This window comes from Dama dama, chromosome 12, assembly GCF_033118175.1.
Source record: "Dama dama isolate Ldn47 chromosome 12, ASM3311817v1, whole genome shotgun sequence".
Taxonomy (NCBI): Eukaryota; Metazoa; Chordata; class Mammalia; order Artiodactyla; family Cervidae; genus Dama; species Dama dama.
In genome coordinates, this window is record NC_083692.1 from 64,720,001 (window position 1) to 64,742,401 (window position 22,401).

Genomic DNA, 22,401 nt, shown 5'->3' on the forward strand with positions numbered 1-22,401 from the left:
ACTGTGCCTCTGGCTATTGCTGAGGGAGGGGTGCTCAGGGACATTCCTGCTGCACCAACTGCCTACTGCAGAGAAAGAGGAGCCTGAGGCCAGCATTACCCACATAGATGACAAAGGTCACCAAACCAAGGGCTGAGCTAAAAAAGCCGCTCAACTCCTATTCTCTCCAAGCTAATCTGATTTCAGGCAAATCCTTTGAATTCATATTTGCATCAATCCCTCCCTTATGCTTCAGCTTTGGTCCCAAAGAATTAGACCAGTCTGTTGGTTCTCAGCTTGCCTTCCCTCTGACAGGAATTTGGGTAGGTGTTTTGTGGGTAGATGATCCAGTTCCACAGAGAATTCATTCTGGAACTAGCTTGGAGTTTTCAGCAGCAATCTAAAGCAGCAAGGAGATGTGCGTTACTCAGACCTGAAAGACCAGTGTTTGTCAAATGATTTTGACCACAACCCATGGTAAGAGACAGTTTACACCTTGATCCAGTGTAAACATACATGCATGTGTGAGCTTGCTCATAAAACTGAAAGTTTCACAGAACAATAGTTAACTCTTGTTGCATGTGATATAGTCCAATTTGTATTCTATTCCATTTCATTAAAAAGTAATGCTGGTCTTGGCCCACTTAACTGATTTCATGACCTATAAGTAGACTGGAAGTGGCAGTCTGGGACCCTGCTAAGGCCCATCTCCCCTACTGGGCCTGGGGTTCAGCTGTGGTCCCTGGCACCTTTGTGTTCCTCTGTCACTTTCCTCCTAGGGCTCTCGGCAGGAGAGCAGACATCCGGGCTAGGAAACCCCACAGACAGGAGTTCGCCCCGGCTCAAAACTTGGACGATTTTCAAAGGATTTACGAGTTTTGGCTTCTCCTGGCTTTCTGAGCAGCTATCCAAGGGGGAAAAAAAAGGCAGTTTCCTTTGGCTCTGTGGAGGGGGAGGAGCAGGGGAAAAACATTCACGGGCATCAGCTGGTTTTTATTTTATGTTCTAACTCAAACCAGCTTCCTGTTTGCAGGGAGGTTTGGGGCTGAGCTCCACTTTCAAAGGATCTGAGAGCCCAGAGCTCTTGCAGGGCTTCCAACATCTAGGCTTATCCTGCGAGGCTCCTGGGCAATGGACCTCAGGAACTGACTCTCTCCCTCTCATAAGCCTCTCCATACCCCTTCCTGGGACAGCTTCCATCTACCTTAGGAAATGGAGCCAAGCCTGGACACCCCTTTGCAAACACACCCCAGGCTGAGAAGGCCCAAGTTCAAGCAGCGGGGTGCTACGGTGGCTCGCACTGGCTCAGGAGACCGGCTGTGAACCGCTGCCCCAGCTCCATACACAGTGGGAGCGCACCGGTAGCTTGAAATCACCATGACAGGAGCACGGACACCATGAAATCAGACAACGCTACAAGTCGGGCCCCCCTTTGCCCCTCAGAAAGTGTGTAAACATTTACCAACGCAACACTAAGCTTAAGCAACCTTCCTCTCTGCCCTGGACTACGGCTGTAACTCCCATGTCTTCTCTCTGCTTCGGTCCTTGCTTCCTATAGTTTTTTTCTCAACATGGCAGACCACAGTGATTCTTTTAAGAAAGACAGGAGTTCGTGTCGTTACGCTGCTCAAATGCCTCCAACTGTTTCCCATCCTTAAGTTCAAATCCAACATCTTTACCCTGGTTTATAGAATCCTGAGTCACCTGGCCTCTGGCTACCTCTCTGACCTCATTTTCTCCACTTCTCCCTCCCTTATTCCACTCCAACCATCCTGGCTGCCTTAAGCGCCCCAAGGAGATTCTAGCCTCCGGTTCTCCGAGTATGCTATTTATTTCTTCCCCTAAAATGCTCTTCCCTGAACTACTCACTCAGCTAATTCACTCAGGTCTTTGCTCAAAGGTCTCCTCAGAGAAGGTTTTCCAGACTGGCTTTACTGCTATTTCTCTATACCCAACCTATCCTGCTTTACTTTCCTTCATTGTACTTAAGAGTCAGGTAGTGACCCGACATGGATTCTATCTTTGGCCACATACTTACTGTCTGTCTCCTCTACTGGGGCACGGCCTAAGTTGCTACCCCTCACTGATGCATCCCTAGCACTTTAAACAGTGCCTGGCACAAAATGGGCACTTGATAAGTATTTGATGAATAAGTAAATGCATGGCAGAGGCACTGGCAAGAGTGAAACAACAGAGATGGGGAGCACAAGAAAACTGGGGTTTTCAGGCCAGTGAGCGCTGCCCTCCACAAAGTGTCTAACACTGGGTGTGCAGGAGTTCCCTGGTTGTCCAGGGGTGAGGAGTCGGTGCTTTCACTGCCACGGCACAGGTTCAATCCCTGGTCAGAGAACTAACATCCCTCAAGCTGCATGGCTAAAAAATAATAATAAAGTAAAACTGGCTGCGACAGAAAGACCACGTCTAGATGAGGACGAGTACAAGGGGAGGTTAATGGCATAGGTGACATTTTGCTTCTTAAGCTGATGGTGGGCACACAACTGTTCATTTCATTATTCCACATATATTTAGTGAATGTCTTAAATACTGCACAGTAAAAGTTTAAAAGACAGAAAAGATATGGTCCAGGATGCGGTGTGGGGCTCAGCACCTTAGGCTCAACATCCTTCTGTAGTTTACATCCCTGCCTTCCCTTTATCCTCAAGCCACTTCGCTGACAGCCGCTGACCCAGCAATGTGAGGGGAAGGGCGACAGAGAACTCAAGAATCTGTTTTTACTGGATTTAGGTTTCTCACTTCAGTGCTTGTCAGGCTGTGTTGTATTTGCAATGCTCCCGACACACCACTTCCTTCTGGTGGAAATTTTCAAGGACTACTACACACATCCCTTGTCCTGACTGCTAAGCCTGGCCACAGGTGATGAGAGACAGCCCCCTCAGCCTGGGTCCCTGAGTGACTGATGAACAGAGTGCCCATGCTGACCCACAGTGAGCACAAGCACGAAAGAGAAATAAACTATCTGTTAAGTCAGGCAGATGGTGAGGAGATCAGTATGACCACGGTATGACCGAGCCCAGCAATTTTCACACGTTTTGGTCTCTCACGTGCTTTGGTTTCCTTACACTCTTAGAAATTATCAAGGACCCAAAGAGATTTTGTTTATAGAAGTTATAAATATCAATACTGGTTATATTAGAAATTACAATGGAAATACTGAAATTATTTAATTTGTTCAAAAGTAATAAAAAAAACCCATTACATGTTAACACTTTTATTAAAAGTAACTCTAGTTTCCAAAACAAAATCAAAAACATTTAGTGAGAAGAGTGGCACTGTTTAACATTTTCCCAATCTCTTTAATGTCTGGCTCAATAGAAAACAACTGGATTCTCATATCTGCATCTGCATGCAATCTGCTATGACATGTTATTTTAGGTGAACATAGAGAAAATCTGGCCTTATTTGTGTATGTAATTGGAAAAGAGGGGACCACAGAGATGCCCTTAAAGGGTTTGGGGGACCCCAGGGATTCTCTGACCACACCTTGGGAACCAATAACCTAGCCCCTCCTGTATACTACAGCATCTCTTCATAGGGAGGCAAGCCTACCAGGATGAGAGTTCTGGCCTCAAGCATCATTTGAGGAAAATGAGGCAGGGATCGGGCCCTACAAGAAAACAGCTGTCCTCAAAGTCAGGGATAGGGCCCCAAGTTCTGACAGGAACTTCAGCTCCAAATCCTCATGGCCCAAATGTCAATGAAATACAGCCCCACAGATACACCAATCCGGGTAATTGATTCTGGCCCATGCAGCTGGCACCCTGATACATCGACAGTTCTAGGAACATCAAGGGCAAGTGCAAACTCAGAATTAAGGAGAGGGCACCCCCTCTGGACTCTGCAGTGCTCTCCTCCACATCTGAAACACAGCTTAGAAGCAAGGAGAATACTCAAGTTGTGACCTAGCCACTCCTTGAGCAGGTGGAGAGTGTTGAGATGGAGGAAAGCCTACACCAGCCAGAAAGAGGGTGTCATCTTTCCTCAGCAGCAAGGTTGCAGAAAGGCAGAATTGCTACAGACACACTGCAAAGGAAGGCTTGAATGCCCACCCCTCCCAATGTGCGCTAGGCAGGGCAGTATTGCATCCTCCTAAGAAAAAGAAGAAAAGCAGAATCATTCCTCACTGTAATGAGATAAAGGGATAACTTCATAATTGCCTATTCCCAAGAGAGAAGGAAAGACTAAAGCCAAATGTTTAAGAGCTCTTCTGGCTCTCATTAAAGTAGATGGAAAAAACAGGTGGCTCAGAGGCAATAGACAGGACTACTCATTCATTCTCCATAGAACAGTATTTTCCAGAACGCAGACTGAAGCCTATTAATGGGATCTGAAATTGATTTAATAGGTAATGAATAGCTAGAACAAAAAATAGACCTCATGGCATGTAGTAATGGTAAGTACTGATCATGAAATTTTATTTCAGGGGTATGTGTGTGTGCACTGGGTCACAATGTAAAGCGCACTTCTTAATATGAGTTGTTCTTTAAAATGTGTGAAAGTTACTGGGATGCTGTTAGAGTCCTAAAATGCAGAGTACACAGACTCAACCCTCTATCCTCAAAATCCATAGGGAAGATCAACGACATACTACAAAGCAATCCAGTATGTGATACGGGTCATAAAAAAGATATGAAGTACTCCAGGAGGAGGAAGAGAGGTGGTTTCTGAACAGGATCAGGAAAGGGAAACAACGCGCTTTCCTGGAAGATTAGATGGAATGTGACTTGGGCCTTGCAGTGAGGATAGGATTTTGACAGATGGAAATAAAGAGAGAAGGAATTCTCAGTTGAAGAAGCTGCATGAATGAGTTTGGCAGAAGGAAACAGCAGCAACCGTGAAAGCAAGGACTTTCTGTAGGAGAGTTAGGTCAGAAAAGGTACACTGCAACCAGATCAGGAAGGGCCCTGGTTACCAAACTAAGTCAGGTCTTTTGGAGGCTCTGGGAAGCCCCAGGAGGGTTTCAAACCAGGGACATAATCAAAGCTATATACATTATTACCAAAGCACAGCTCAGGCAGGGAGCCCAACTAGGAGACTATCATGATAGCTCAAGTGAAAAGTAGTAAGGATCTAGACTAGCATAGAGATAGTGAGGGCAGAAAAGAAACAATGACAAAGGAGAAAGTGACAAAGCAAACAGAATTGGCAAGACTAAGCACTGTACAACTCTGTAGGAAAAAGACAAAAGACTCAAACTTTGAACTTCAGAGACAGGGAACAAGGCGGTGCTATGAAAAGAAATGGTACCATGATCAGAGAAAGGACCTGGGTCTGGACAAAGAGGGAGGATGGGAACTGCTGATGTCGATTTTAGATGGGTCGAATCTATGGAGCTTCAGGAATATTTCGTAGGAACCACAAAACATTTGGGGTTTCCCTGGTGGCTCAGATGGTAAAGAATCTGCCTGCAATGTGGGAGACCCAGGTTTGATCCCTGGGTCAAGAAGATACCCTGGAGAAGGAAATGGCAACCCACTCCAGTATTCTTGCCTGGGGAATCCAATAGACAGAGAAGCCTGGTGGGCTATAGTTCAGGGGGTTGGAAAGAGTCAGACACAACTGAGTGAATAACACTACTACACTACTACAAAACATTCAATTTAGCTTAGCAACAAACACACGGAATTGATGCTTGGGAGAGAGGTGAGGACTAGAAACAGGTATTTGAAAATTATTCACATGGAAGTGAAAACCACCACTGAAATGCAATGAGATGGGAGGAGACAGAAGGGAGAGAGAGTGAGGCTGGTGGACAGAAATGTGGGGAGTAGCTGTTTTTGGAGTATGGGAACAATGAGATCCCAGGCAGTTAGAAAGAGAGGAGAACCAGGAAGCTAGTGAAAGGGAGAGTTACCAGAAGGAAGGGATAGTTAATGTAAGAGCTAAAAAGAATTGAAGGAAGCAAGAATCGGACTCCAAAGCCATCTGCAAAACTGGTGGCACAGAACAGGGTCCCAAGCAGTCCCACCCCCCCCACCCCCAAACACTTGATCTCAGGAACTCTGGGTAAGGCCTTCTAAACTCTTCTGGTGTCTCTCTCTCTAGTCCCCAGATCTGATCAGCCTACACGCTAGAAGAGAGGCACCAGCCAATGAAAGATTCAGTGTGTGGAGGCAAGACAACAGCACTGCTAGGAAGGGCTTCTATGGAGCCCACGGTGTATGTGATTTGGATCTGTCCTTGCACCGTCGGTGTGAGGGACTACGATAGGGGGTCTATGGTGCTCTCTGAAGAAAGCAGCTGCTCCCCCAAGAGAACTAAGAGGCCAGAGCTACAAAAGGCCAGAGTCATCTAGGATTCAGCTGACCTCAGAATGGTAAAGAAACCCCCGCTGACTGGGAGGATGCTGTTTTGGTTGCCATGTTTTGTCGCCATCAATTTCTTTCTCCCCCCTTCACCCTTTCTCTACTTCTCAATCCCACTCAATACAAGTTACAAATACCTCAGTTATAAGTCATTCCAGCCAAACTATGGGCTTGCTATTTCTATAAACAAGCATGTCACAGACCTGTCAGAGGCAGAGCCCTCTCCGCCTTTCCCTCCCTTCCTGCAGGTTAAGAATAACTATGCCTGTCTCTTGCCCACACACTACACTCTAATCTCACAAAGCAGATTCTCCATCAGATTCTGAGAATTGCCACTTGTACAAAAGCCACAAAGAAAGTTCAAGGCCAGGAGGCTTTGCTCAGGGACTTAGCCAGCTGGGCAAAGACCCAGTGACCAGCCCTGAGAGGGGGAAGGGGAAAGCAGGTATCAGGCCCAAGCTCACCCACTCTTGTTTGTTCAGAATGCAAAGGGCCAGCTGGTGAGAGGCAGGAAGAAACACAATGGCCACTCCAAGACTGTAGAATAAACCTTGCCTCTCCACTCTGCTCCTGGTCCCCACCCCATATGGACAATTTCCAGTTCTACTGTCTGTGCCATGAAGTCTCTGAGACAAATAACTTCCACTATGACAGAAAAACCCAGTCCCCTCACTAGAGTTCAAGATTAGTTGGAATTGAGCCAATTCTGCAGTGCTGGGATTAAAACACCCTCAGCAACTAAGGAAGGTGAGTCTGCCACCGTTTGAGAAGAGGTGACCTTAGAAATCCTTTAGCCAATAAGCCCTGGGGACTAGAGAACAGAGGTTCCCAATTCTGCCCCGTCAGTAAAATTACTCAGAGGGCTTACTAAATTTCGTTCACAAAGCAGTCCCTACCTTTTACCCAGACCCTGCCTCTGCAAGATTCCTCATCAATAGCTACGGGAGGGTAGGGTCGGGTGAAGTTGCATATTAAAGCTCTCCAGGAGGGTCTAGTGATTGATGAGGTAGGGATCAGGTATTCAATGAAAGCATTTTGCCTTTTTATTTCCAAATTTCAACCCCTCCTCCTGGGACTAGGGAGAAAACAACATTCCCAGTAGTCTTATTCTTAAGAATATCCGGATTCATGGGCTGCAAAGGGTCTTGGGCAGAAAGAGGATCTACAACTATACCAGATACCATCTAATGAATGTGTACTCTGTGCCAAGAACTGTGTTAAACACTTTGCAAGATCATCTCATTTAGTACACTTGACAACTTGACGGAGGACTAGTATTGTCTCCATCTCAGGAATAAAGAAGTCAAGTAATTAGTGAATGGAAGAACCAGGACTCAAACATAGGTCTGTCTGGTTTCAGAAACCATGGTGATCAAGGAGGGAGCTCAGGTTCTCCCAAAGCACCAAAATGTTGCCACTTCTGAAAGAGCACACGAGGAAGTCACCGCGCCATCGTGGAGCAGTGGGGGCAGGTCTGGGCACTAAGCCAGGCCAAGGGCGCAGGCAGAAGCAGAGAGGCAACAGGGTCCTCTCCTGCCTGTGTTAATGTTTGTGTTTTTAAAGTAGCAGCCCTTATCAGTAACGTAACTGGGTCGAAAAATGGGTTCTGACCTCTCCTCTCTAAGATGGTTGCAGAGAAAAAGAGTAACAGAGGGTCTTCCGATGTCAGAGTACCCAACGTGGTCAGAGCTTACCCATGTCCAGCTGGCATTAGAACCTACAGCGTGGACAGCTGACACCTGTTTCCAAGGAAACGGACAATGACAGCGTCAGCAGCATTTTCATGTGCAGATAGAGGAGGAGCTAAGGATAGTATCAGACCTCAGATCAGAAGAGAGGGAATAAGGGGCCTCTAGCCAAATGATTCAAGTATAATATAACCAATAGCCAATTTCAAAGAACAGCTTGAATAACACAGTGCCTGGTACAGGGCAGTATTCCTACCCTCCCTTTCCCTTCCAGTTATCAGAAAGGCAAGGATAGGAGACATCTCAATTTAAGCAACCAAAATAAAGGAAAAAAAATTTTTTTTCCTCGCTAAGGTCAGTCCTTGTTATGACAATACCAGAACCACAAACAAACAAAGCCTTATGACCTAAAAAATTTGATCAAGAAGGGTCTGATTCTTCATTCACCATCTCTGCATCCCTGAGCTTTCTTAATCTCTTGGTTTCCAAACTTTGTAACGAGGGAGAGTACTAACTGTTCTTTATCTGGACTAACTGTGCAAGGTGATTGCGTGTTCTGGGACATGTGGAGTGGAGAGGACGCTCAGTGCCCCTGCCATCACGCCAACTTGTGCCATGGGACTCTCCTCGAAGAAGGAAGGTCTCTTCAATGTGTTATTCTCCATAAAATGCTCACTTTGTTTCCACTAGCCTTCCTTGGTGACTCAGACAGTAAAGAATCCACCTGCAATTAAGGAGACCTGGGTTCAGTTCCTGGATTGGGAAGATTCCCTGGAGAAAGGAATGGCAACCCACTCCAGTATTCTTGCCTTGAGAATTCCATGGACAGAGGAGCCTGGTGGGTTACAGTCCATGGGGGTCACAAAAGAGTCATGACTGAGCAACTAACACTTTCCTTTCCATTGCTAACACCAACACCCTGGTTGAGGCCTTCAGCACCACATTCCTGGGTATGGCAATGGCTTTCTAATCAATCTCCTAACTGCAGACCCTGCCCTCCCGTCCCCAACCCATCAGAATAATCCTTCCGTAGTACAGCTGTGATCATGTCCCTACTCTGCTCAAAAACGTTCAGTGACTCCTTGTGCTGTGCTTAGTCTCGCCATTGTGTCCGTCTCTCTGCAACCCCACGCACTGCCGGTGGATTCTTTACTGTCTAAGCCAGCAGGGAAGCCCAAATATACTGGGGTGGGTACCCTACCCCTTCTCCAGAGGACCTTCCTAACCCAGGAATTGAAGCGGGGTCTCTGGCATGGCAGGCAGATTCTTCACCTGCTGAGCCGCCAGGGAAGCCTTCAATGACTCCCTGTGCTGGGCTGTGCTTAGCTGCTCAGTCCTGTCCAACTCTTTGTGACCCCATGGACTGTAGCCCTACAGGCTTCTCTGGTATTCATGGGGATTCTCCAGGCAAGAATACTGGAGTTGGTTGCCATTCCCTCCTCCAGGGGATCTTCCCAACACAGGGACCGAACCCAGGTCTCCCACACTGCAGGCAGACTCTTTACCTTCTGAGCCAATGACTCCCTAATGCCAACTAAACAAATTATAGTGTCTTAGCCTAGAATCCATCTGTCAATGGGCCCTATCATTCTAATTCTATTTCCTTCTACTCACCATATGAATCATGTGCCTTTGTCAATCTGGATTACTCATTATTCTGGAAAGGAGCTCCAGGGCTTTAGTTTATATTCTTCTGCCTGGAATGCCCTTCCCTTCCACCACCCCACAGTGAAACCCTACCCTTCCTTTAAGAACTGGCTCAAATATCACATCCCCTTTGATTCTGTGTTCACCCTGGCCAGAAGTGACTCCTCCCTCCTTGGTATTCTTAGAGCAGCACTTAATTTTCATCATTTACATGGCATATGTTACTTAGCACCTTGTACAGAAGTTCTTTATGGATATGTCTTCTCTCTCCTACTACTCCATAATCTCCTGGAAGGCAAAGACTGTGTCTCATACAACTCTACGCTTATAGCACAGGGCACAATGTTTAATAGAGTGTATCTGTTGAATCCATTTTTACTTTTTATTTATTTTGGCTGGCTGCGCCATGTGGCTTGTGGGATCTTAGTTCTCCAACCAAGGATTGAACCCATGCCCGTGGCAGTGAAAGCACGGAGCTGTAACCACTGAACCATCAGAGAATCCCCTGAAACCACTTTTAGTACTTTAAAAATATTTGTGAATATTCTTTAGTTCATTTTACTTAGTAAATTCTTTAACCTCCTAGAGAATCCCCCACCTATCACAATCAATCCTAGAAGTTGAAGCCAGAAACAGGATTTTGGTACCTTTCCAGAAAGAGTGGGGAAGGACTAAATGGAATAATCCATGTGCCTTGAATGATTACAAACAAAACACTGTTACCCCTGACTTCAGTAAATACATGCATGGCATGGCTCTTCATAAATCTGACTTAAATTATAATTAACAAGTCCAAAAAAGATTTACTTTTTGCTTAATAAAAGTAACAACTATTATTTAAAAAGAGCTTTACCTGTCCTTTTTAATCAGAAATGGATGTAGCTATGAGTAGTTATTCTGGATGTTAGAATTATGAATGGACTGTTTTCTTCTTTATGTTCCTCTATACTACGTAAAAAAAAAAAAATCTTTTCAGAAAGCACATATATTTCAGAAAGTATAAAAAGATATTTTGTTTACCAAAACTAATCAAGGAAATATTTTTAAAGATATCAGAAATGGTTTATCTCAAATTCAAGAAGTTAATGATGAATTTGTGGAAAGATATTTTTGTATCTTATTATTAATATTAAAAAAACCAAAGTTTATTATACCAGATATATTTTCAAACAGTTGTACATAAAATGAGTATACAGATTTTTTAATTTAAACATTTTAGATTTAAGTATGAAATACACATGTTTAAATTGGAGAGACTTTTATCTTTATTGTTTTTTTCTACTTACAAAAATAACACAGACTCATTGTAAAAAAATTCCAACATTACAGAAATATAGAAATGTAGATAGTGAATGTCCACCATAATCTACTCTCCCTCCCTGAGGTAACCAATTTTAACAACAATTTGGTATTCATAGCCACACAATTTTTTCTATACACATACTAACATACATGTTTTAACAAAATATAAATAATCATTAACATAAAAACTGTTGCACAGTTTGCTTTTTTGTCACATAATAGGTTTTATATACTCTCCATGTCAGTATATATAGACGGACCTCATTTTTCTCAACAAATACAAGGTATTTCATTTTATGGATGTACATCAATCCCCTATTGATGGTTACTTCAAAGATTTTACTACTGTGAATAATGCTCCCTAACAACAAAAAATTCAGTTATATATACTTTTGTGTGGTGTGAATGTTTGCATAGAATAAAATCCCAGAACTATAGCTGCTAGATCAAGAGATGAGTATGTAAATTTTCCTTCTAATGGACATTACCAAACTGTCCTTTAAAAAAACAGGTCAGTCTCTGCTTTCACCGACAGTGGAAGGGTATGAGCGCACTTGTTTCCCACCATGTTCATATATATTTTCTTTAAGCAAAAATTATTTAAACAGGTTATTTCACTCTTGTCCCATATTAGAAACTCAAAACAATAAGTCATAAAACTAAGGCATTTTCACTCTGCCTTTAAATTCTTAGTCTGAAAGGAAGCTCCAAGACTAATTCATTTCCGAAATTATTTCCCAACATAAATGAATTAGCTCCCAAAGAAGAAAAAAGTCCTATTTGTTTCTATAGATGCTATTGCTGTTATAAGCATGCTTATTACTCCAGTGATCTTCAATCAGACACAGTAAATTAGGACTCTCCCCACTCCCGGTTCACTAGTTTGATGTTTTTCCATTCCCAAAAAACATATCCATAGGCCTGAAATAAATTACACAGTAGTTAGTAGCAAAAAGAATATTTGCTAAGCCATTCTTTTTGGTCCTTAGTTAAAGCATGGTTGGTACAAGTTAACATTGGCAAGGAAAAGGACACAACATAAAGGTGCAAGGGAGGATGATTTGATGTTGGAACAGAAGTTGAACCTGCAAAAAAAGACTTCTCACAAATGGAAACTTGAACGAATATCTGGCCAGCAAATCAGAAACAAATTCCTGGATATTCTAGAAATCTATGGACCCTGATAACACTAGCAACCCCGTAATAGCTGTAACCTTATTTAGCTTTTATCATGTGCTTTCACATTCATTAAACCTCATTTAATCCTCACAACAGCCCTGGGAGGAAGCTGTAAGTATTCCAGTTTTACAAACGAGAGAGAAATGAGAGTGCCCTCAGGAGTGAGGAAGCTGTCCCACCAGGCCCCACTATGCTCTACCACCAACCCCCCCACACACCCACACCCACTCCCAGCATGCTACTGCAAGTATGGTGGGCATCACTTGGGAGCCTGGTGGTACTGCAGAGTCTTGGGGTGGGTCTGAATCTCAGCCTGCATTTCAACAAGGCCACTGGCCTCTTGCCCCCACCCATTAGCTTGTCTATACCTTAACTCCTGTAAGCCCTGTTCAGTAGTCATTTCAGGGTTTGCTAGGAGGGAAAGTCTCTACCACAGTGGCATGGTGGCCTCAGAAGGGAGACCAAAGCAGCCTGGGGAAAGAAGGACATCCTAAGGAGAAAGGCCATGTTTAGAAAAGTCAGCAGCAGGTTATTATGTCATATGAAAACCATCATGCTGTGCAAAGATACTGTATTTTTCCAGCTAGAAGCTGACCAATAGCGTCAGGGTCCCAGAGGCAAGCAAGCCCACAGCCTGCCTGTTGCATGCTAAATCCTGACAAGCAGCTGCTTGCTTTTCTCCAGGCAGTAGTTGAGTGACGGCAAGAGTCAAGGTTTCTGAGCATGCTTCCAACTCCTCCTTCATGATCACAAAGTAGCGTGGGGCTTCCCCTCCTCAGGATTAACTAGGCCAGCCGCAGGAAAGCATGCATTAAGATCCCATGCTTTTGCACCCCTGATGTTATCACTGTTGCCTACTTGAGGAAATAAATCAAGATAATTCAACTTTTACATCAAGTGAGGCAAGGCACTTGCTCAAGGAACTTAGCAAACCTGGAGCCTGCCCAGCCAAACAGAATCAGGTGGGCAAATGATGTCGTTTTTGCTCATTTTCATGTTCACTGAACCCCAACTATCATCATCCAGGTCAGCCCCGACACAGGATATTCTAGATTCAGTTTCTTTCACAGAAAACAGGCATTTCAACTCAGTGACTCTCCAAAGCTTCAAAGACAAGGTCAGTTTGCACACAGACACTTACAAGGTAACAGAGGTGGAGAACTGGGGTGAGAGGGAGAGATCTGGGGTAGGCAGTCCTAGCAAGCCATCAGGAGAGTAAGCTACGTAAATCAACTGCCATCTAGGAACAAAACAGTTTAAAGCCTCATGATACTCCCCCTACACACACACACACACACACACACACACACACACACACACACACAACCAACGCATCTGTTGGTCTCCACTTCACTCCCCCACCTTGCTCCAAGCCCGAGAGAGAAGCAGCAACTGCTTGTGGCTTATAGTCATCTGGAACCACACAGCTGTGCCCTGTCATCTTGACATTCGTGGACCCACAGAACCCCACAAGCTGTACATTTTCTAAGGATACCACAGGATGAGAAGCTGGGATACAGTCCAGGAAATCTGGAGTTGGGAGTGGGAAGAGGAACAAGGACATAGAGGGACAAGGGTTAATGAATGATAGTTCTAAAACAACAGTCTGAGAAGTTAATTAAGCTAATTTTACAGGGAATGTTGGGGGGAAAGTATGTTTTTTAAGGTATTGCTCTTTTCCAAGCTGATCACAGATGTGACACTTGGCTGCAGCAATACTAGGCATATTTCTGTGCTCAGTGTTATGTTTCGCACATGAAGATTCCCTGGGAGGAGTACAGGATAAAGATTAAGATCAGGCTTTGGAGTTAAGACAGCCAAGATTTGAATCGCAGCTCAGTCATCCAGTGGATATATAACCACCTCTCTTAGCATCAGCTTCCTCATTTCAAAATGGAGATAGTAACAGTACTTACAGTAGGGTGGTATGAAACTTAAATAATGTATGTATATACTTAGTACAGTACACAGCAAAAGCCATTATTACCACTACAAATATTGTATTTCTAGTATTATTATTGTAGGATAAAGACAGGAAGCATGGACAACAAAAGTTGGGAGTGGGTGGTTCCAAAAAGCATACTACCTGGAAATGGGGAGTGGCACAAATCTATATTGGATGGAAAAAGAAACTTGAAAAGTAAAAGAACAGCTAGTCAAGATTAAGTCCTCGGGTACTTTAATTTTTAACAATAAAACCATCTTAATTACATATGACAAAAACCTCATCTCACCTTAATGACACCATTAGCATGACATCCTTCAGAAAGTACCAACACCTTGGCCTCATTCTGTTGCTTGACTTGGGTGGTGGTTACATGAGCAATCATTTTATAATTGTGCACAATAAAAAAGTTATATTATTATATTTCATAAACTTTTCAATAATATTTATGCCACAATTTTTTAGGTTTTTAAGTGCAAGCACCTTTAATGGGTCAGCCAAACTCACAGGGAAACGGCCAGAGGCATCACTAAAGGGAGAGAGACAGCAAAGGCAGAGGAGAGGCAGGACGGGAAGTCAGAAACTGCAGTGAGCTCCGTGCGAGTGAGATGCAATGCTCAAACCCAGAAGAGGCTGAGGAATTCCTTCTCAGGATTCCTCCAAAAGAGAATGTGACAAAGTGGAGGTGGGGGGAGAATCAAAACAGCCATGTGGTTTCACAAAGTGTTGTTCCAAGATCTTCTGGTATATTTAAATCTCAACTATGAATGTAGGGGCAGGGAAGGGAAAGTAAGTTTAGCTCCATTCCAGCTTTAGAGGGAGAGATAAAGTGCATAAACTTAACAAATCTAAACTAAGAAGAGATGTCATTTTATAGACTAGGGCAGCAATACACAGAACATCACAAACATTCTGTGATAAGATGAGTGAGGGGGAATTCTCTCCCCAGAAGTCAAAGAGGAGATAACTGTAGTGTGAACTCTTTCTTCTGGACGCATCCTTCAAAACCAGAGGAAAATGCTGTGGCCAACTGAGAAGCACTGTGGACTTGCTGATACAACTGTCAGGAGGAAGGAAACCAAGATCTGGAAAATCTGAACAACCAAAATTACCAACCTTAAGGATCTACACTGCCCAGTCTGTCTGTCACACTCACTTTATTTCTTGCCATCCCCATCCCTCCTTTTTTTTTTTTTTTAAGAGGTAACAGAAACTAAAGTAAAATCTATGATGTGGATTTGATTCAGTAAACTTCCAAAGAGGTGGGCAGCTCTCACTCCACATCTCTACTGAGAATTACTATAAAAGAAAGCTGACAGAAACCTGGCCCTGTCCTGCATTAAACAACAGAGCCCAGAGGAGAGGCTTAGCTGGCAGCAGTGGGAATGTGATGTATAATATAACAAATCCTACTGAAAACATTGGAGCTTTTTTTCCTACCAACACAGCAGTCTGGACATGAAGGAAAAACCAACAGATACTCTGAGAACAACAAGGGGACAGCCATGTTCCTAGAGAAGCTTAGTGTGAATAAACACAGTCCCAAATTTCAAACCCTGGACTGTTTTCCAAACAAAGGGGCAGTGATATCAGCCACAAGTCCAACTTGAGACTCAGGGGGTTGATAGAGAGGGTACAGAGCTCAGGCTGAAGCCTCATTTCTATGAATGTTTTCTCATTAGTCAAGAAATGAAAACACACAGATAACAAGTAGAAGAGGGAGGGAAGTCAAAAGAAACACCAATGGCCCCAAAGATATTAAAAATATCAGCAAGAAATAAGACAGTCATTCAACCTGATCCAACAGGGGTAACTTGCCCTAAATCACAAGCTGAGAGAGGGAAAAGAAATTTGGGAAGTAGCAGTGCTGTTACATCCTGAAATGCAGGAGGCCAAGTAAATGAGGGGAGGCTCTGCAAGACAACTGAGAGCCTGAAGAGGCTGGGCTATTTTAGACGGCAAAGCAAGGGGTGCTTGATTGCGGAGAGAAGAATCCTCTCCCCCCAGTGAGACTTACTTTGAAGGCTGAGGGCAGCTGCAGGCACCGGAAGGAAAAGGAAATGGAGATCAAAGGAACACGACCAGGAGGACACCTCACTCTTTTCACTGTACACCACCTGTTCTGAGGAGCTCACAGCACTTCACAAGACTTAACTGAAGAATATACTGGAGGCAGAAAATACAACAAGAACTTGCCCAAGTTCACTCACAAAAATAGGTGAGGGGCAGGGCTGCTGGCCACAGAGGCCTCTACTCTCGGTCATCTATTCTAGGCAGGGAACCCAGAGAGTGTGTATTAAACATGAAAAACTCTGGGTTGCTATGAGTCCCAAGGGGAGTGGGTAATTGAATGGTACCAAAAAAAACCTGGCCAGGACTCAGGGATTATCATAAAGTTTCCTATTTCTGCCCCCAAGGGAAATTCCTGCCCATCTGTAGTAAGTCGGTGATCAGCCCGTTACAAATGACCCTACAACAGGGCACTTCTCTCAGATCTATCCCTGATATAGCAGTTTCAGAACAACCAGTCCAGAAGACACTAGAGATTTGTGAAGACACAAGGAGAAGCATATAGTTACTGAGATAGCTTCATATATTCTCAAGAAGCCTCAATGAGGACTTAGGTATGAAGTCAACAGATGTCAGGGTCCTAGCATGTAAGCCAGGGGTTCATAACCCAACAGTGGGCAGCTGGTGGAACTTTAATAGATACACAAATAACAAACTCTACCCCCTGAGGTTCTGATTCCATATAAACAGGATGGAGCATAGGAATGTGTACTTTTTAGAAGCTGCACAGGTATTCTGATGTCTTAAAGCTCTCCTGACCATTCCCCCAAGTTGACCACCATCAAGCTAAATCCAGTGATCTATAAATGCTTTGAAAATGAATATGATCCCCCTCTACCAAATCAGCAGAGTATAGAGTCACAATACTAATATCTGGGTTCAAACACTAAGCAAAAGCTGAAATTAGATCACTGCCAGTTTTTCCTTCTCTAGGAAACTCACTTACACAAACCCTTCTCATTGCCACATATTAAAAGGCTCAAAGCACCACCATACAGTCAGGCAGGAGAAACATTGAGGAAAGAAATGGGGGGGAAGGGGGACAGAGAGTAAATTAGACTTATATTCATAAAAACCGAGAACCAGAAGAAAGCTGCAGTTACTTTGCCACCCATTGTTTTCAAAGGGATAATATATTAATGTATAACTCAGGTTGGACTAATGGCTATTAATAAGGAAGATGATTTCAAAACCTCCCTTACTCACTTCTTCAAAACCTAACAACCCTCCAGGACAGGCAATGCTTTTGTATCCCTAACTTAAATCTTGCTTGCTTGGCTCCAGTCCATTTCTGTCCTTTGTTAAAATGAAAAACAACTCAGCTCCTTCCACATAAAAATCTTTCAGAAAGTTTAAGAAAAGAGGGGGAGGGTTAGCCACCAAGAGCACACGCATTTGCTTCTTTTTTTTTTTTTTTTTTTATACATTTACTTCTTAAGGAAAACCACAGTTCAACCAAAATGAGAGAAAGAATTGAAAAATTGCACAGGATTTGAAGTTGCAGGGTGTTTACAACTGATAACCTTGAGTTCCACTTCATCAAGACTCAGCAGATCTGGCATAAAACCTCAAATTACTCTTCTCTAATTCTGTTAACACGGCAGAGACTGCTTTCCTTCCCTTACAGAAAGTGTAATAGAAATCCCAGCTCTCACCTACTCTAATAACTTAAATCCCCATCTCTACTGGCTCTCACTTTGGCTTTTAACCATATTTTAACCATATTTTTAACTAGGTCTCTTCTGAATTAAAAAGCTTTTAATGAGCACTACTTTCTGCACATATGTACTTCTCTTTCTCGCTAATGCCCTTCACACCTAAATAGGATGTGTCTCTATTTCTTTTTTTCTTTTCAACGTTTTATTATTTCTAATTTTGATTTCTCAAGAAGTCACAAATTCCTCCTGAACATTTGCTCTTCTGGAATGGACCCCCACTATTTTGACATATTTTAATTTTTCCCATCCATTTATTCATTTAGTATTTAGATCATTCCTTACACTTTACTAAACCCAGTGATGTAAAGGAAATAAAGAACATGGCCCTGACCTTAAAAAATGAAGACACACATAAAAGAACAATTAGAGACTGGTTCCAAGGTAGTAGGGCTAGTTTGAGAAGGCCCTGTGGCTCCGGTAAATATAGAGTTGGATCTAAAAATAAGTGGAGAATTTGGTGAAAAGGCTACTTTAGATAGAAGGAACAGTTATGATTCAAAGCAACAGGCCATATGAGGTAAGAGCTGCATAAAGGCCCTCTGTCACTTCCTTCTTTGCCCCCAACCCCCACAAAATGCATATGTCTTTTGGTCTTCAAATTTTGCTTCAGAGTTAGTTATCCATGAATCACAAGCTCTATGACTGTCACCACAGCTACCACATATTAGAGCAGCACAAGAAGCCCTATACACCAGGTCTTATGTTGGTTACCACAAGGCAGGCTTTTAGAATCATCTCGGGTAGTCTTCAATAAAGAGTGCATGGAGTCGGGCATCTGCAAGAGGCAAGGTCTGAGGCACACAAAGGCAGCTACTACTTTTGGGTGCTAAAGATATGTACCAGCACTCGAGCTCAGTCAGACTATTCAAGGGTCATTCAACTTCAGCTAAGTATTTCCTTCATTCACAGCTCTAGGACAAACAAAGCCATTTAAAGCAGTTTGAAGCACTGAATTCCTATGTGAAGCAGGGACATTTAATGGTGATGCCAAAGATTCCAGTTTTCACTGTTTTCCTGGAGAGCTTCTCCTCTTCTCTTGTCTCAGAACTCACAGTTCAAGCATCCCTTCCTCTGTGAAGGTTTTTTCCCTAATCCCCCTAAGCTGATTTAGGTTCCCTCCCCTGTACTGCCATAAACACCTTTATACATACTTCCAGGACAGCATTTGCCACATTATGTTGTAATTATTTGTTTGCATGTCTGACTAGCCACAAGCTCTTTGACGGCAAGGATAATGTTTTATTCATCACTGATTCTACACATAGTCGGCACTTAATAAACGTTTGTCAAATGTATTAATGATTAGTGACATGGTAAATTTTAAAGAATGATGACCATACCTTCTGGATTCCAGACCAAAATTACAATATGGACTAATACTGAAGACTAAAATTCCACCATACTTTTCTTATTACCTGTATCATTCTGGGTTAGAAAAAGAGGCCAAAGATACAAGAAGATGGCTCTAACAATGTGGGTCATTGCCAAGTAACCAGCCAGGAATTCGAGAGCCTCCAACACCAAGAATGATCGACCCAACACAACAAACAAGTGAACAGAGCCAAATCCAAGACAGCTGTCTATGTTTCAGGTTCATTCTCCTGCCTTTGGAGATTACGAACAATGGTCAATGAGGACCCCTGGAAAAGTCACTCTCTCCACAGCCATGGAACCCTGTGGCCAATTATGATTCCTGCTGAAAGAATATACAGGAAAGGTGGTCATTTGTGACCAAAGCCAAGTAAGCTTCCACTAAAGGACAGGGATCTGAGTTAAGTCCTCCCAGAACTTTGCCATGCTGTACATTAGCATTCCAAATCATTCCTCACTGGGTTTACTCATCTCTGAAGAGATGCAGGCAAGGCAATAAAATGCCGCTGTCTCAAATGCCTCTCCCTGTAGCAATCCTGAACCACACAAGGCCACTGTGTTTACAGGCTGCTAATACGACACAAAAGTCTAATCTGATCCTGTGGGAACAAGGCCCCACGTTCCCTCAGGGATTAAATACATTTAGTCGGCTTTTGTATTCCCAAACTTGTGGGGCTCTACGAAATTGAACAAAGCATAAACACCACCACTCAGACAAGTGAGGAGATGGAAGGGGACTTGGTTTCTGGAGAACTTCTGCAGTAGGGTGGGATATAGAGAATCAGATGAGCAATGTCCAGGGGCAAATCAGAATTTGCTTGGCTGGCAGATACTTGGCTCCTTGCATGTTACCTTTCCTAAAAAGCCAAGAAACTTCAGTTAAATTAACTCAGGTCTCTTGAATAGACAAGTAAGTTTGTTTTGACCCCAGGGAAGAGCATTTACCAAGCCAATTCCTCTGACTAGGTGTTTTAGCATATTTCTGCTACCACTGTCTTACATAAACCCAGCTGTGACACTTAACACTTGTGGTAACTCAGCCCTTCACAGGATACGTGGTCCCACTACTTACTTCCAAGAAGGAAAACTGAGTCATAGCGTATCAACTGGCTTCCCCAAGCACAGACTTAGTTTGTAGTGAGGCCACAATTGAACCCTCATGTTGCCTTCCTCATGCTCTTTTCGCGGATGAATCTCAGCAATGCTCACCCCTGCGGCTCTATGCCCTTTACCCTATAACTAAATCACTGCTTTCTTGAGGGGCAGAGATGGTCCTTTAGAGCCACCATGAGCTTCTAGTTCTCCTCTTTCCCCAGTAAAAGACGTACGTGGAGCAGAGAAGAGGAGGGGAGAGGAGGGACGGGAAGGGTTGGCTCCCAATACTAGGACTCACCTTGGAGCTGAGGTCCTCTCGCCGGTTTCCTGCCTTACTCCTGCGTAATTTGATGGACGGGGATCGCAGAAGGTTCTTGATCCGGCTGGTAATGGTTGACCCCTCCACAGCCATCATGATGAGGAGCCCCTGGGACAGCTCCTGGCCCAATCCTGGGACTTGCCTCAACAGCGGCAATGCTTTCCCACTCCACAGGCCCTTCCAGTATGCCCTCTCACTGACCTGAGATGGTAGAGGCCACCTTACCTTCTGCCTAGCCGTGCCTGCAGCTCTTATCTCTAGGTACCTGCCCTCTCCTTTAGCCTCATTCCCACCTTCAAGCCCTGCGCGATTTCCTAAAACGCCTTAAGGACAGACTCAGGTAAAGGGGGTGTTAAAAAGCCTGAGCTGCGAAGAAATGCCAGGCCCACACCTGCCAGAGGCGATCAATTGAAAGGATAAGATGGGCCCTAGAAAGGCTAGTGGCTGGTCCGATTCCCGTTAATTCCCAACTGTTTTCATGGCAACAGCAGTGTCTAAAGGAGGAGGACACCGAGGCTACCAAGGAATCCCACAGCGGTCGTGAGCACCTGCGCCGGCTGCCGCAGGGACACTCAGCCCGGCGGGGCTCGTCTTGGCCCTGCAACCCGTTCTGCCACGGGGGCCTCCCTCCCCCATCCACGACCCTGCCGAGCTCGCTCACAGGCCGCTACGGGAGCCCTAGATCTTTCACTTTCCGCTCCCTCAGAAGCCCCCGCTACTCGCCAGCGCCCCCGCTCGGGCCCAGCCTCACCAGCCCCCGGGCGCGAGGGCCGCCCGGCTCGCAGCGCCCTCAGGCATCGCGCTCAGCGATTTCAGCTCCGCTGCGGCAGTGGCAGAAGCAGCTATGGTGGCACGAGCGGCTCAAAACGCGAACTACCGTCTGGGCTCAGCCACCGGCTGGGTAGGAGGAGCGGAGGCGAGGGGGCGCGGCCTCTGCGCACGGGGGCGTTCCCAGAGTGGACGAGTACGGCTTACGGGGGCGGGGCCCAGGAAAGGGCCTAGGAAGCCGAGGACTGGGCGCTCAGGAACCACGGATTCCGCACCATGCAGTCGCGACTACGGATCCTAGAGGGAGGTCGTCAGAACACGGCTTCAGAACTGAGAAAACCAAGCCTTTTATGGTATTATCAGCCTGGTCCCCCCAGAGAAGCGCACTTCCCAGAACCCTAACAGGACGGTAACCACGCCCCCAGCGGCACTATGGTTGGCTTTTAATAGGCCGGAGGGACCAGAGCTGAAACTAAGACTGGGTACAGCCATAAAGTCTGCTCCTAAGCGCCGGGATTTAAAGTGGCTAGAATAATTTCTGCTCGCCGCTTGCCAGGCGCGTTGACCTACATGGAAACGATTCTTCATGAGTAAGTCGATCGCTACGAAGTGTATTGAACTAGGCAACCTGATTGGCCGCGGTGGAAGAAGGCGGAAGGAGCTGATAGCCTAGGATAGAGCTTTAGGCGGGAAGGGGGCGGTCGGGTCAATGTGCGGATGAGACTTATTTGTTTGATGTTTTCTTTAGCCTCCAATGTTCCATCTCGTTCTCATCCAATTAACCAGTTGCTCCAGCCATTTTCCATGTTCCTGTCAAAACTCACTCACGAACCCTTGTCCCTGGTACTGTTGCTTTGACGAGATCACTGCCAAGCTTGTTGGAACCAGATTCAATAGTTTTTCTAGCTCACGGGTGGGGGAGAGAAATTGGGGGGATGGCAGAGCGTGCACAGAAATACCTTTGCCTATTATTTAATACGTGTTTCAACCTTTGTTT

General features: G+C 44.6%; 1 protein-coding gene across 2 annotated transcripts in view; it reads right to left on the reverse strand.

Moving 5' to 3' along the window:
- MAPKBP1 (mitogen-activated protein kinase binding protein 1) overlaps positions 1–21,495 on the reverse strand; it is a 50,573-nt gene extending 29,078 nt beyond the window's left edge. Inside the window, exons 1-2 of one of the 2 annotated variants that reach the window (XM_061157514.1) lie at positions 21,388–21,495; positions 20,616–20,837 (exon numbers count right to left, since the gene is read on the reverse strand). In XM_061157514.1, coding sequence (XP_061013497.1) covers positions 20,616–20,732 — 117 coding nt within the window. In that variant the 5' untranslated portion in view covers positions 20,733–20,837; positions 21,388–21,495. Of the gene's footprint in view, positions 1–20,615 lie in introns of both variants that reach the window. The other variant, XM_061157516.1, reaches the window with a different exon arrangement.
- Positions 21,496–22,401: the final 906 nt, after the last annotated feature.